This window comes from Hyla sarda, chromosome 3, assembly GCF_029499605.1.
Source record: "Hyla sarda isolate aHylSar1 chromosome 3, aHylSar1.hap1, whole genome shotgun sequence".
Classification (NCBI taxonomy): Eukaryota; Metazoa; Chordata; class Amphibia; order Anura; family Hylidae; genus Hyla; species Hyla sarda.
This window is the reverse complement of record NC_079191.1, coordinates 161,106,504-161,121,361: the sequence shown is the minus strand read 5'-3', so window position 1 is coordinate 161,121,361 and position 14,858 is coordinate 161,106,504. Positions and strand designations below refer to the sequence as shown.

At 40.0% G+C, this 14,858-nt stretch overlaps 1 protein-coding gene across 1 annotated transcript in view; it reads left to right on the top strand.

The window, feature by feature from the left end:
- The window catches only part of OPA1 (OPA1 mitochondrial dynamin like GTPase), a 99,463-nt gene that overhangs the window by 31,125 nt on the left and 53,480 nt on the right, over positions 1-14,858 (top strand). Inside the window, 4 exon segments of the mRNA XM_056565396.1 lie at positions 4,804-4,857; positions 8,757-8,830; positions 11,929-12,039; positions 13,792-13,845. Of these exon segments, the coding sequence (XP_056421371.1) occupies positions 4,804-4,857; positions 8,757-8,830; positions 11,929-12,039; positions 13,792-13,845 (293 nt within the window).

Sequence of the window (14,858 nt, the reverse complement as noted above, 5' to 3'; positions counted from 1 at the left end):
ATCACAAAATAAAAAGTAAAAAATACTAGATATACACATTCCCCTACACAGCCCCCCTCCCCAATAAAAATGAAAAACGTCTGGTACGCCACTGTTTCCAAAACGGAGCCTCCAGCGGTTGCAAAACTACAACTCTCAGCATGCACTGATAGACCGTACATGCTGGGAGTTGTAGTTTTGCAACAGCTGGATGTCCCCCCCCCCCCCCCAATGTGAACGTACAGGGTACACTCACATGGGCGGAGGATTACAGTAAGTATCCGGCTGCAAGTTTGAGCAGCGGCTAATTTTCTGCCGCAGCTCAAACTGCCAGCGAGAAACTACTGTGAACCCGTGCGACTGTACCCTAAAAACACTACACTAACACACAATAAAATAAAAAGTAAAAACACTACATATACACATACCCCTACACAGCCCCCCTCCCCAATAAAAATGAAAGCGTCTGGTACGCCACTGTTTCCAAAACGGAGCCTCCAGCTGTTGCAAAACAACTACTCCCAGTATTGCCAGATAGCCACTGACTGTCCAGGCATGCTGGGAGTTTTACAACAGCTGGAGGCACCCTGTTTGGGAATCACTGGCGTAGAATACCCCTATGTCCACCCCTATGCAAGTCCCTAATTTAGGCCTGAAATGCGCATGGTGCTCTCACTTTGGAGCCCTGTCATATTTCAAGGCAACAGTTTAGGGCCACATATGGGGTATCGCCGTACTCGGGAGAAATTGTGTTACAAATTTTGGGGGGTATTTTCTGCTTTTACCCTTTTTAAAAATGTAACATTTTTGGGAAAAGAGGCATTTTAGGTAAAAAAAAAATTTTTTTTTTACATATGCAAAAGTCGTGAAACACCTGTGGGGTATAAAGGTTCACTTAACCCCTTGTTACGTTCCCCGAGGGGTCTAGTTTCCAAAATGGTATGCCATGTGTTTTTTTTGTTTTTTTTTGCGGTTCTGGCACCATAGGGGCTTCCTAAATGCGGCATGCCCCCAGAGCAAAATTTGCTTTCAAAAAGCCAAATGTGACTCCTTCTCTTCTGAGACCTGTAGTGCGCCAGCAGAGCACTTTTCACCCCCATATGGAGTGTTTTCTGAATCGGGAGAAATTGGGATTGAAATTTTAGGGGGGATTTTCTGCTTTAACCCTTTGTAAAAATGTAAATTTTTGGGGAAACCAAGCATTTTAGGTACATTTTTTATTTTTTATTATAATTTTTTTTTTTTACATATGCAAAAGTTGTGAAACCCCTGTGGGGTATTAAGGTTCACTTTACCCCTTGTTACGTTCCCCAAGGGGTCTATTTTCCAAAATGGTATGCCATGTGTTTTTTTTTTTTTTTGCTATCCTGGCACCATAGGGGCTTCCTAAATGCGGCATGCCCCCAGAGCAAAATTTCCTTCAAAAAAGCCAAATGTGACTCCTCCTCTTCTGAGACCTGTAGTGTGCCAGCAGAGCACTTTTCACCCCAATATGGGGTGTTTTCTGAATCGAGAGAAATTGGGCTTCAAATTTTGGGGGGGATTTTCTGCTTTAACCCTTTGTAAAAATGGAAATTTTTTGGGAAACCAAGCATTTTAGGTAAATTTTTTTTTTTTAATTATTATTATTTTTTTTTACATATGCAAAAGTTGTGAAACCCCTGTGGGGTATTAAGGTTTACTTTACCCCTTGTTTTGTTCCCTGAGGGGTCTAGTTTCCAAAATGGTATGCCATGTGGGGTTTTTTGCTGTTCTGTCACCATAGGGGCTTCCTAAATGTGACATGCCCCCCAAAAACCATTTGTCGCTCCTTCCCTTCTGAGCCCTCTACTGCGCCCGCCGAACAATTAACATAGACATATGAGGTATGTGCTTACTCGAGAGAAATTGGGTTTCAAATACAAGTAAAAATTTTCTCCTTTTTACCCCTTGTAAAAATTCAAAAATTGGGTCTACAAAAACATGCGAGTGTAAAAAATGAAGATTGTGAATTTTCTCCTTCACTTTGCTGCTATTCCTGTGAAACACCTAAAGGGTTAAAACGCTGACATTGTCATTTTGAATACTTTGGGGGGTGCAGTTTTTATAATGGGGTCTTTTATGGGGTATTTCTAATATGAAGACCCTTCAAATCCACTTCAAACCTGAACTGGTCCCTGAAAAAAAGAGAGTTTCAAAATTTTGTGAAAAATTGGAAAATTGCTGCTGAACTTTGAAGCCCTCTGGTGTCTTCCAAAAGTAAAAACACGTCAATTTTATGATGCAAACCAAAAGTAGACATATTGTATATGTGAATTAAAAAAAAAAATTATTTGGAATATCCATTTTCCTTACAAGCAGAGAGCTTCAAAGTTAGAAAAATGCAAAATTTTCAAATTTTTCATCAAATTTTGGGATTTTTCACCAAGAAAGGATGCAAGTTACCACAAAATTTTACCACTATGTTAAAGTAGAATATGTCACGAAAAAACAATCTCGGAATCAGAATGATAACTAAAAGCATCCCAGAGTTATTAATGTTTAAAGTGACAGTGGTCAGAATTGCAAAAAATGGCTGTCCTTAAGGTGAAAAAGGGCTCAGTCCTTAAGGGGTTAAGCATTCAAGGAGAACTGTTCTGCAATATAACTCTGTACAGGGCCGCGTCAGTCATCGGGGAGTGTCCTGTCGCGCCCCCCCAGCAAAAAGCTGCGGCAGACACGTGCCTTCCATGTATCTCTATGGGATACATGGAAGGGAGTGTGTCAGGCACCGCGTCATGCAGGGACGGAATGCCCCCTTCCAGCAGACTTCCGTGGCCCCTTGCAGAAGATCACAGGGGCCCCAGTGGTCGGACCCCCCCCCCCCCCCCGTGATCTATAACTTATCTTCTATCCTTCTGATAGGGGATAAGTTATTGCACTACAGTTGTCCTTTAAGACATCAACTTAATACATTTGGAATTGTTGTAATTGTACTGACCCACAAAATAAAGTTGATGACTGTTTTACTAGAGAGCAAACGGTTTATTGAGGGGGGGGGAAATAAAAAATAAAAAAAAAAACAGCAGGATTGCAGTTTTGTCCCACAATTTTTTTAGAATCTTTTTGATGCATTAGAAAATGAAGGATAACTTTTTCAAAGGACAATTGGTCCCACAAAAAGAAATACTCTCATATGGCTATGTAGATGGTAAAATAAAATAAAAAACTATGGCTCTTAGAGGGCAAGCTGGAAAAAAAACAAAAGGAGATTTTTTAAAGATCCTTAAAGGAGTACTCAGGTAGAAAACTGATGCAAGATAAACAGATTTGTAAATTACTTCTATTAAAAAATCTTAATCCTTTCAGTACTTATTAGCGGCTATATACTACAGAGGAAATTCTTTTATTTTGGGATTTCTTTTCTGCCATGACCATGGTGCTCTCTGCTGACACAGGAACTGTCCAAAGCAGGAGAAAATCCCCATAGCAAACATATGCTGCTCTGGACAGTTCTTAAAATGGATAGATGGCACTGTGGTTGTGAAAGAAAAGAAATCCCAAAAGAAAAAGTATTTATTCTGTAGTATACAGCTGCTAATAAGTACTGGAAAGATTAAGATTTTTTTTAATAGACTCAAATAGCTACCTGAATGTCTGTCTTTTTGTCGAGCTTCAAGCCACCATCTTGTGGAATCCCTCATTCAGGAAGTATACAAAAGAACATGCTCCTTTTTAATCTCTGCTTTTCTACAAAAAATAAGGATGATAGCCCCCTCAAACATCGTGTGGGTTGTTGCACCAGCTATTTCATTTGTATATTAGAATGCACATGGCATGAAAGAGTGGCCCTCACCAACATAGTGTACAAATCTTCTTTATTAAGCCTTTGTACAGATACAAATAAGAGGTGGATGATAGCATAATCTCATGGGCGACAGCTGTTTCACGCTTAGGAGCGCTTTTCTGGAGGGAGCTCCTCAGTACTGAGCTTACCTCCCTGCAAATGATGCTTTGTCTGTGATAGGATTATATCATAGAATGCTCCTGTTGTCTTCAATGTATGGGCAGTACTGTCAAGCCGCCTCATTGCGGGCTCAGCTATAGCCCTGATATAACAAAAGAGCTACATGCAACGTAGCCTATCACAACGCTATTATCAAAGTCGAGAGGATGAGAAGAGTCCGATCACCATTTCGCCCATTGACTAAGTAGTCCCCTCTTGCAGTAATTGATTTGAGACTCTCAAAAGAAGATGGATGTTGCCTCAACAAGTTACTGAAACGACTGTATGATATGTAAGGGGTCTCTTGAGATATTATACAGTAATTTCTTCCATTCTTATTTTTATTGTTGTTAGTGCCTTAGTCTAACAATTTGAGTTAAATGCTTCATTGTGAGCGCACTGCTGTGTTCTATACATTTTTTTATTTTTTTATTACTATAGTCGCTGTATTGTTTTTTTTTTTTTTTTTTGTAATTCGCCAGGTTTGAATTGGCCATACATATTTATAAATCTGGTTGATCCTGTCAGCAGCTTTAACCCTCTCCCTAGGTCTGTGGTGTTATTTTATGCACTGTCCGGTGGTGGTTATACTTGTTTTATTCATGTGTATGTTGCTCTTCCTTGACATTCGCTATTGTGTTTACACAACTATTTTATGCTGTTGGTGTTTTTCTTTTTTCTCATATCTAACTTTCAATTCCTTCTGTAGCTCCTACTGTACTGTGCCTGATGTAGCTGGTTCTTATATGTATGCTTGTCATCAATAGGGAGAATGCCAGAAAGTGGGATTCCTTTCCAGGTTTTGCTAACATGCTTTCATGCCTTACAATATTTTTCATTTTTTTGCTGATTTTTCACAGGTCACAATTTGGTTAGTGAAGTCATAGGACCTTCTGATCTCCTTCTGTTGTTAGGTGTGTAACACCCTCACTGTCACCAATGCAAACATGTATTCAGTGCTATATTACTGCATATCACTATGCAGAATACCAGCTGAAAGGTGTGAGAAGCTGTAGAGTTTTTTTTTTGTTTTTTTTTTTGTTAATCTTTCAGCACAGGGCTATTGTAGCTGAACGTTCATTTAATGAATAGGGTGATGTTTAAGACCTTTTTTAGTTCAAAGTGTAAAGTGTTGAAACTGTTAGTCACCCTAAAGCAGAGATCTGTGTACGGAATTTTACGTTTCACGGACATTGATACAGACATTCTGTGACTTAATTTAAAAGGAATCAAACAGCAGAATCACCTTCCCTAACCTTATTACACAGGATAACAGTGCCAGTGACTCTGATTCTGGTATTTTTCACCATTTTCAGATTGGTGGCCCCATTCACGAGTCATACACAAAAGCCTAATTGCACAACAGACGCAAACACCGCCTAGTGGATCCATTGACTTATTGGGTTGATCCAAGGTCTGTCATGTTCACAAGAAAAATAACACTGCATACAGATAGGATAAAATGTGGTACATAGGCTTCAAAATTGACCTTTAACACACAGCATCGGAACCAACCAAAATTGCATTCATTTAAAAATGGTCTTCTAGAAAGGCATTTTATCTAAGAAGATGGACAGTGTACATAGGATAAGACTGAAGCCTTTTTACAAGAGGTCAACATTTTTTTTATTTTTTATTTTTTTACTGTGTACAGTAGAAGTTAGTAAGAAATAAAGTTCTCTCAGCTCACCTCCTCCACGGTCTGCAAGGACTCGAGCCCGGCCAGGCTTGGTACTTGTGAGTAAATGAAGAAAGGTAGTCCAGCAGTCCCTTAAAAACGTAGATCCTTTATTGACTTTGTTCTTTAAAAATACAGAGCACACACCATATACCTTCACCTGGTCAGCAAACTACTCCTATGGACGCGTTTCGAACGCATGCGCGTTCTTGATCACCACCTGGTGATCAAGAACGCGTCCATAAGAGTAGTTTGCTGACCAGCTGAAGGTGGATGGTGTGTGCTCTGTATTTTTAAAGAACAAGTTCAATAAAGGATCTACGTTTTTAAGGTACAGTAGAAGTTACATGTGGTCTTACATCCAAGGATCTTTCAGTTTCACCTCTGAATATCCTAAGTTTTAGCACTTTACATTCCTGAACTAAAAATATTTTTCTCAAGTCCTGGATATCACCTTTTTATAGTGTGTGTGTTTTTTTTTACCTATTGCAGTTTAGAAAACCAAGAAATTAACAACATCTTATTTGTTGCCAAGGATAAATGTGCGGGTTGTCTTTGCACTTTGTCCCCTTTTTTTTTACTGTTTAGATGGAAGTCTCTTGGCTATTCCTGGAAAGGAAGCCTGGGTCAGTAGCCTGGTTGATGTGACATTGTAATCATCTCATTATATGTTAAAGAGCATCTGTCACCATTTTCTAAGTTACCATCAATGTTGCCATATTTTGCTATAGATATATTCAATTAGGTTTCTATTTTTTATTTATTTATTTTTTTGGGAACAGTAAAAGCAGTTGTTACATATAACATTTTTGATCACTGGACTGGGTCTCCTCAGCTCCCTGAGGGTGAGTTTGAGTAGAGCAGTTGTAACACACTTGCTCTGATCCTTTATTAAGTGTCTATGAGGCAGACAGATGGAACTGAGCACTGTACTCACCTATTTTCAGTCACCCCACAGAAACTGAATGGCGCATCAGGATGCATGTGTTACCACTGCTGTGTACAAGCTCCTCTACATTGCGTTGGTGCTGTGAGGACGAGCAGTGGACTTAGGACCCCGATTTTAGTGATCAGTTGGGTGCCAGTAACTATACATTTATCACCTGTTCTTTGTGTGATAAATTTAGGTTTTGAAATACAGAGGTGATTTCTTCAAAAATAGCACCACACCTGTCCTCAGATTGTGTGTAGTATTGCTTCTCAATTCCAGTGAAGTGAATGAAGCTTAGCTGTAATACCACACCCAACCTAAGGACAGGTGTGGTGATGGTTTAGGAACAAATTAGCTCTGTTTTTCTAATCCTGGACAACACATGGTTTTTACAGTTAAATATATTAGTTATTCCTGTCGCACCTCCTACTTATATTGTAATAAGCCATAGTTGGTGATTACAAAATACGTTAGTTTGGCAACCATAATCTGCTCCAGGAAAGATACAATTTGCTATTATACCCTAATAGTAATCCAATGGCAAATAGAGCTGACAAGTTCCGGATCTGCTGCATATTTTTGCATGGTTTTGTAACTCATTGAAGTTAATGGATGGCAAAATCAGCTGCACAAAATATACAGCAAAAATATACAGCAGATCCTCAGGGTGTATTCACATGTACAGTATCCCATTAAGACTTGATGTGCAGGATTTTCTGCTGTAGATTTCAATGTAAACAAAATTACTAAAGTCAGCTTCAAATTCTGCACATCAAATGTATTCGCTATCCTGGTCAAAAATGATCTCTTCATTAGCATACTGTATATATAAGGCAGGGCAGAATTTGAGAAGTTGGTTGAGAGAAATGGGCTCCAAGAGCTGCCAGGAGGGATTGGATATATGCTGATGTAATCTTGTAGTTACCTGGAAGATCTTCATACAGAAGAGACTGACATCCTGTGTACAGAGGGTAGCAACTTCTGGACTGGTAGTCAGACCGGAGATCACATGACAAAGCTGGGTTGGGATGACACATTACACTGCAGGAATACCGCTGGTATTGAAAAAAAACGCCAAACTGCTTCTTAATAGGGGTTGTCCAGCCCCTAAAATTTTTGCATAAGGGCTCAAGCTGGCATAAAAGAGTGTGCTCTCCGGTCCCAAAACCCTCATCGCATCTGTCTTACAGATGCCCTGTGCTAGCTGGACAATCCCTCTTAACTGGATGGACTTACATTAACCAGTGTTTCTTAAAGTTTCTAAGATAAGTACCATCTACTCAAACATGTAGTGTACCCCCAAAATATGCCTGTTAAAAACCTAGTGCAAGTAGAAGCATGACATGTCCCTTCTGGAGACATGACGTGTACCTCTTGGGTTACAGATATGCCAGGTTGAGAACCAAGGCCTTAAACCTAAATCTAAAGCAGCGCTGGGCAGATCTTAGCCAGGATGTAGCAACCACACTCTGAAGAGTAGGTTCCACATACCTTGGTTGCAAATTAATACATGTAGGAAATAAAATGCTCAGCAACTATACTGCAGCGGAGCATGTGCAAACTAATGTGAGCCTTACGCATCCCCTGTGGTTTTCTTTGTAGCACCCATTGCTGTTACAGTATTTTACTACCCTGCACCCCTTTAGCAGGCAGAGTCATCATAGGGTCACCCTTTCCTCCACAGCAGTCAGTCTCAGCACTGGTCCCTACTGGTCATTGTTTATTTTGATTTTATCAGGGTTGTTCTTTGACTATAGATACGAAGTCAAGCACACTGAACCGATCCTAACTCATGTCACTTTGCAGTAATTGGGCACGGATTTGGAGCATTTTGGTGACAGATGCTCTGTAATAAGTAACTCTATTACCTCATCCTAGGCATAGAAGGGTTATGCCACATGTTGTGCCACCATGTGGTTGTACTGCAAATTAGAGAGATTTTCTAACGCATATCCACATTTTTTTTTTTTTTATTCTTTTTGGCGGGACAGGTGATATCATCCATTTAAAAACAGTTGTTTTGCAGTAACACCATGTTCCAGTGCAGTATGTAGTGCCTACATGTGGCTTTACCCTTCTGATAATGTCAGCGAGTGAATTTGTAGCAGCACACCTAATTTAGCGTTATTTAATTTTTTTCCCTGAAATTGTGTTTGTATATACTTGAAAACATAATGACCCTTGTGGTGGTTTCTTTGTACCAGGCCCTGGAGGGGAGACTGCTTTCAAAGCTACTGATGGCCAGAGTTTTGAAAGCTCTGACAAGCAATACAAGAAGGTGAGGAGCAATGTTGCATGTACAAATGCCTGTGTTTGCACAATGCCTTGTATGTTCTAAAATGTTTTCCTGGTTTCATTCTATATTTTTGGGAGGGACACTGCCACTGTGTCTCCCAAAAAACACAATAGGACAAAATCTGTAAGGACATGTTAAGACAACTAAAATCTGTGCTGAATTCTGCATCCAGGTTAGGGCAGTTTTGCACGCAAAACCATCTCCCATTGACTTCAGTGGGAAATTCCACACCATTCCAGTATAAAGTCCCCAGCCACTCCCTTTGCTTCGACTCTACCCAGTGCTCCGCTGCTTGTCTCTTCTTACGTTCAAAATAAGATGTCCGAGCAGGATCGGTCTGCTCAGCCAGTCAATGGCAAAGATGGGACACTATTGTAGCCAGTGATTAACTGCGCTGCATGTCCTGCACCGACACAGGGAGAAGAGGCAAACAGCGGAGGCCTAGAGCACTGAGGGTTTATTAACACTGTTAATATTTCTTTACCACTGGCCCAACAACATATACAAATGAAATGACCTTTAGTGGGTTCTCCTCTATTAATGCATGTATGTGTATCTATATCTACACGTAAATCTTTTCCTGAAGTCCATCACAAATTTTTGTATGTTGTGCTTATGAAATGTCCCTCTTGACACCGGATTTGCAATGACAACTGCTGTGATTTGCATCTTGCTAATCTCAATCTATCCATCAGATTATTTGCCTGCACTCTGGGAGAGGATTTTCTGCTACATTTCCTACACAAAATGGGACAGTCTTTATGCATTTTGCCTATGCTTCGAGCTCTTCCATCCTGCGCTCCTTCTGTGTTGATAGATTTGCATGCCTGTGACAAACTAAAACTGAACGGAAACCAAAAACCCTTTTATAACATTTCAGGAAAAATAAAGAGTTTTAAAGTATGCACCCTGCCTGCCGTCCTTGCAATAACTGTGAAACCGTTTAGGAACTGACATTTTATGGTGACTTTTTTCTGTTTAATACTGAAAGGTGTTCCTGAGATTTGATATGAGCGGGTCCCTGACCACGTCTCATCTAGTGAGGCCGCCCCATGCTGACAAGGGTAGAGTGGAGAGGTGGCACTCATGCATGGCTGATAATAGAGAAGGAAGCATGCATGTGTCTGAGATGCCATCCTATAAGATGGATTTTGCTCTGCAGTTATTTCATGTCACTAGTATGTGTTCTGACCCTTATGGATCCCCACTGATCCCTAGAACCAAGAGGTCATAGGGCTAGGTAAATATAGTGACCATTTTGTATATTTTTACTACATTACACTGCAACAAAAAAATGGCCACTGTAGGCATCAATGGGCTTTAAAGGGGAACTCTGCTGCTCAGCATTTGGAACAAACTGTTCCGAACGCTGGAGCTGGCGCCGGGAGCTTGTGACTTCATAGCCCCGCCCCCTCATGAAGTCACGACCCCCCCCCCCTCAATGCAAGTCTATGGGAGGGGGCGTGACGGCCGTCACGCCCCCTCCCATAGACTTGCATTGAGGGGGCAGGGAATGAGGTCATGAGGGGGCGGGGCTATGACATCGTTTGCTCCAAACGCTGAGCAGTGGAGTACCCCTTTTTAAGGTTCCCACCAATCAGATAATGATGACTCATATAAACTTAGAGGGGGAAACCCCCTTTAACAGCACAAACACAAATGCAAGACAGTATAACTTGCTGTTCCATACCAAAATGGTGTAAAACTGTTCTGATATAAACAGATAATACCAGCACTGTAATAACCTCAATTTCATATTGTAGATTGTCCTCCACCTCCACCTGTTTTCCTACCTCATATTTAAAATTGTAAACCCCAAAGTTGTTTTATACTTTAAGACCATTTCTCTTTTACTGTACACTTGTAAATTGGCCCTCTTTATGATTGAACCCCTGCTGAGGCTGTAGAAAAAATATCTTACTTGTACGAGTACACCGGGTGAAAATGATGCTTACTCTGCAATGCATCTACTATCCCGAGTGTTCGTTAAAAGGGGTACTCTGAAGGAAAAATTATATATTTTTAAATCAACTAGTGCCAGGACGTTATACAGATTTGTTAATTACTTCTGTTGAAGAATCTTAAACCTTCCAGTACTTATCAGCTGCTGTATACTACAGAGGAAAATGTGTAGTGTTTCCAGTCTGCACACAGGGCTGTCTGCTGACACCTCTGTCCGTATCATGAACTTTCCAAAGTAGGACCAAATGCCCATAGCAAACCTATCCTGCTTCGGACAGGTTCTGACATGGACAGAGGTGGCAGTAGAAGGCACTGTGGTCAGACTGGAAAGAACTACACAACTTCCTCTGGAGCATACAGCAACAGACAAGTACTGGAAGGATTGCAATTTTTAAATAGAAGTGAACAAATTTGTATTAATATGAAAAAAATTCTCACCAGGGCACCCCTTTAAATATAGATATATAAAGATTAAAAATTTATTTTATTTAAAGTTAGATAGTTGATAAAAGAATGAAAAAAGGCAAATATCCATAAAGTTCAACCAATTACCCTACAGTGTTGATCCAGATAATGCCAACTCCCTCCTTTGGTGTGTCACATTTGTATTTTACAATTTACCAGTATTTTAAAGTTCCCCCTCAAATAAAGTCCCTGAATTTCCCCTTTGTGTCACAATGTTAAAAATTTTATGTGGAGTTTTGTAAAAAAGTTAGATGCTTATATGGCCACCACTGAGTTGTAAGACAGATTTTTTTGTTGTTGTTGTTATTAGTTATTACTTATTTAGACTCCTCCTAATTTATACATTGATATAGGATGTATAAAATTATCATTAGGCTTATTGGCCATTCTGGAGTTCTAAGAAAGCCATTGTGAGAGCTGTAATGGCTGCCACATTTTTTGTCTTTTATTTGCAGCACTCTCTTCCTTACGTTATCTTTTTATAGCAGTAGTTTGTGCTATACGTTATGCATGGTGCCTCTGTGTCCATTTTGCTCCTCTACATTTGTCTGTCATTTTTACCTTTTTTGTTTATACTCTTTATTTGGCACCCATCACAGTTTTTGTCCCTCACTTTCACCCCGTCTCTATCTCTCTCTGTAAACTCATGGCAGGGTTTGCTTGGTGAACTCATTCTTTTACAAGAGCAGCTCAAGCAGCATGAAGAGGACGCACGCAGGGCAGCTGGCAACATTAACACGGGCAACTCACAGCAGAAGCGCAAGGTGATGGGTCTTAGGACATGAGATACAATCAGAAGAGTGATATACAAGTCTTAGAATAGTGTGCACTGAGACTTGTCACACAATTTCATGGAAAAGTCAGATGCTCAAAAAAAGTTATGTTCGAAAAGAATTGTCTGTCCTGTAACTTTTCCATTAACCATATTTGCCTTTTTTCCTCTAGCAAGTGACATATCTGTTTTATGGCAAATCACATTAAAAATACATGTGCACTTTACTATTACTGTATGGGATAGTAAACATTTTTAAACTATTTCAGATCATGGAGTGTAGATGCATCTAGGGAAAAAGAAATATAGCCTAGGTCACACAGCTTATAGCCTCTTTTACAAAGTTGATTGACATGTAGTAAAATGGCCACTTATAACAACCAGGACAACCCCCTTAATGATTAAGATTGATGAATAGATGGTAGTAGGTTATGATCACCTTAAGTGCTGGTGGTATTATTCAGGGAGGGAGAGATATTCACTATTCATTCTTGATGGCAGTGTTTCCCAACCTAGGTGCCTCCAGCTGTTGTATAACCACAACTCCCAGCATGCCCGGACAACCAAGGGCATGCTGGAAGTTGTAGCTTTGCAAAAGTTGGAGGCACCCTGGTTGGGAAACAGCAGATTGAAGGACTTGTCTTAAAGGAGTAGTCTAGTATCAAAAAAGTTTCCCCTATCCACAGGACCACTGGGACCCCCGTGATCTTCCGCCCGGCACGGTGGCTCTTTGCATTAATGGAGTGTGTCGACCACTGCACAAAGCTGTGCTCCATGCATCTCTGTCAGAGCCGGAGATACCCGAACGCTGTATCTCCGGCTCTCCCATAGAGATACATGGAGGGGCATGTCAGTGGTCGACACACACTCCATTAATGAGGAGATGTGGTTTTAGATACTGGATAAACTCTTTAAGGTTATCCTAGAACTGTAGATAACTTCAGTCTACAGTATGGGGGATTTATCAAAGCTGTCTATTTCCCACATCAATATAGACCAAACTACAGAGGGTTAGGCCGGTCTATTGTGTGCCTAATTTATCAAAAGGCGCACGGCTCTTCATAAATTCTTTGGGATCTACGGTTTAGACTGTATTTAAACCTGCTTCAGCATGGTCTGACATTTCAGAGTATTTTGGCCCGATGCTAATTTTTGCCAAAAAGTCGCAATTGATGAATTCAGCACCAATGCATTTTTCTAAAATAGCTTTAATGCAACATGTACTAAAAATCCTCTAAAGAAAAAGTCAAGAAAAATTTGTACGTATTTAGACTGCGACTTTCTGTGCGACAATTTCAGATGGCAAAAAAACGGCTAAATCCTTTGATAAATCCCCCCTATGTGTATATTATCCATGTTGCTGTGGTGAAGGAGCAAGCTAAAGTTTATTACTCGAAGATATTGCAACAAAAGGGCCTTCATAGCATGAATTGGTAATCAGATCTTGTTTTTCGGCTGTGTGAACATAGTGTTATGCGGGAAACGCAAGTGCTGCAATAGTTCAAGATTACTATTGGTTTAAGAAACTTAAGCATTACTGGGTTGGTAACTAAAGCACTTCTATGTCCTAAGAATTGGAGAAAAGTGTTGACTTGATTTGACACTGCTATTTTACGGACCATATTTTCTTTTAAGGCCTTGAGCCTCTTATAGATCTGGAAGTATTTGGGGGTCTTTATATCATTGTCTGCTTATTTCTAAAAATGACACTTAATGTTTTTTTTCCACAATCTTGCTGTTAAAGGCTACAGACAAGGAGAAGGTAGATCAACTACAAGACGAACTTTTGCAAACCCAGGTGGGTATTCTACATTTATCATTGGACATTAGTAGGCCTTTTGTATTGTAGGTGGTTGGCATGTACAATCGTGTCATTGAGCTATGAACACCTTAGTACTGAATTTGTTTTTATTGTTTAAATGCAAGCATCTTTGTAGTCTTCATTAGAAATGTTAAACAGTTTTGACACTGTAGAGTCTGTGCAACTCCTATACATAGCTGGCTGTGGTGCTGCTTGTACATAGAGCTAACAGCAAACTGCTCCTCTCAAGTATATCTTCTGACCTACTCATACACATGAATTGTGTTCAGCACAATCAAACGTTAATGTGTTCTCTATGGGAAGGGGAAGTGTATGCCACAGCCAGACAGCTCTGGTGCAAGCTTATCCCTCCTAGAACAATACAGTTGGACAGTAAAAATTGTAGAGTCGGGAGGCTGCTATCCACCTTAGACAGGTGGCTAAACCCACCAAAGATGGCTGGGTTATCCAACTTTAGTATAAGGTGCATGTGCACCTTTTGGGGAGCGATCACCAGTTCTATCTTTTCCTAAGAGATCCCAGCAGGGAGATGGAGAAGAGCCTGTAAAGGCATAGGGAACCACACAGGCCATATCTGTGTAGATAGGGAGAAGAGAATCCAGGGGAGAAAGTGGGTGATCACACAGGTGGCATAACTGAAAGAGAGAGGTAAGACTCTGCAGGTTAAGGGGTAGAGAGATCACAAACATACAGAAAACATCAGTCTGTGTCCACACAGGAAAAGCCTTGTTTACACACTTATGAGTAATATCTAAATAATTTTTCAAACAATTTGTTACATTTTTGGATCAAATTCCATTTTGTATCCAATTTTGTTATGTAATTTTGTCCGTTGTGTTTTTTTTTTTTTTTTTTTGTTTTTGTCAAAGAATTATTTTATTTTTTTGGAAATTGCTGAAGAAGGTAGATATGTAATCCTGAAGTGTAATCTTAATAATAAACCCTACGTAGTAATTGCTATATATATGCACCTAACACTAAAGTGAAAT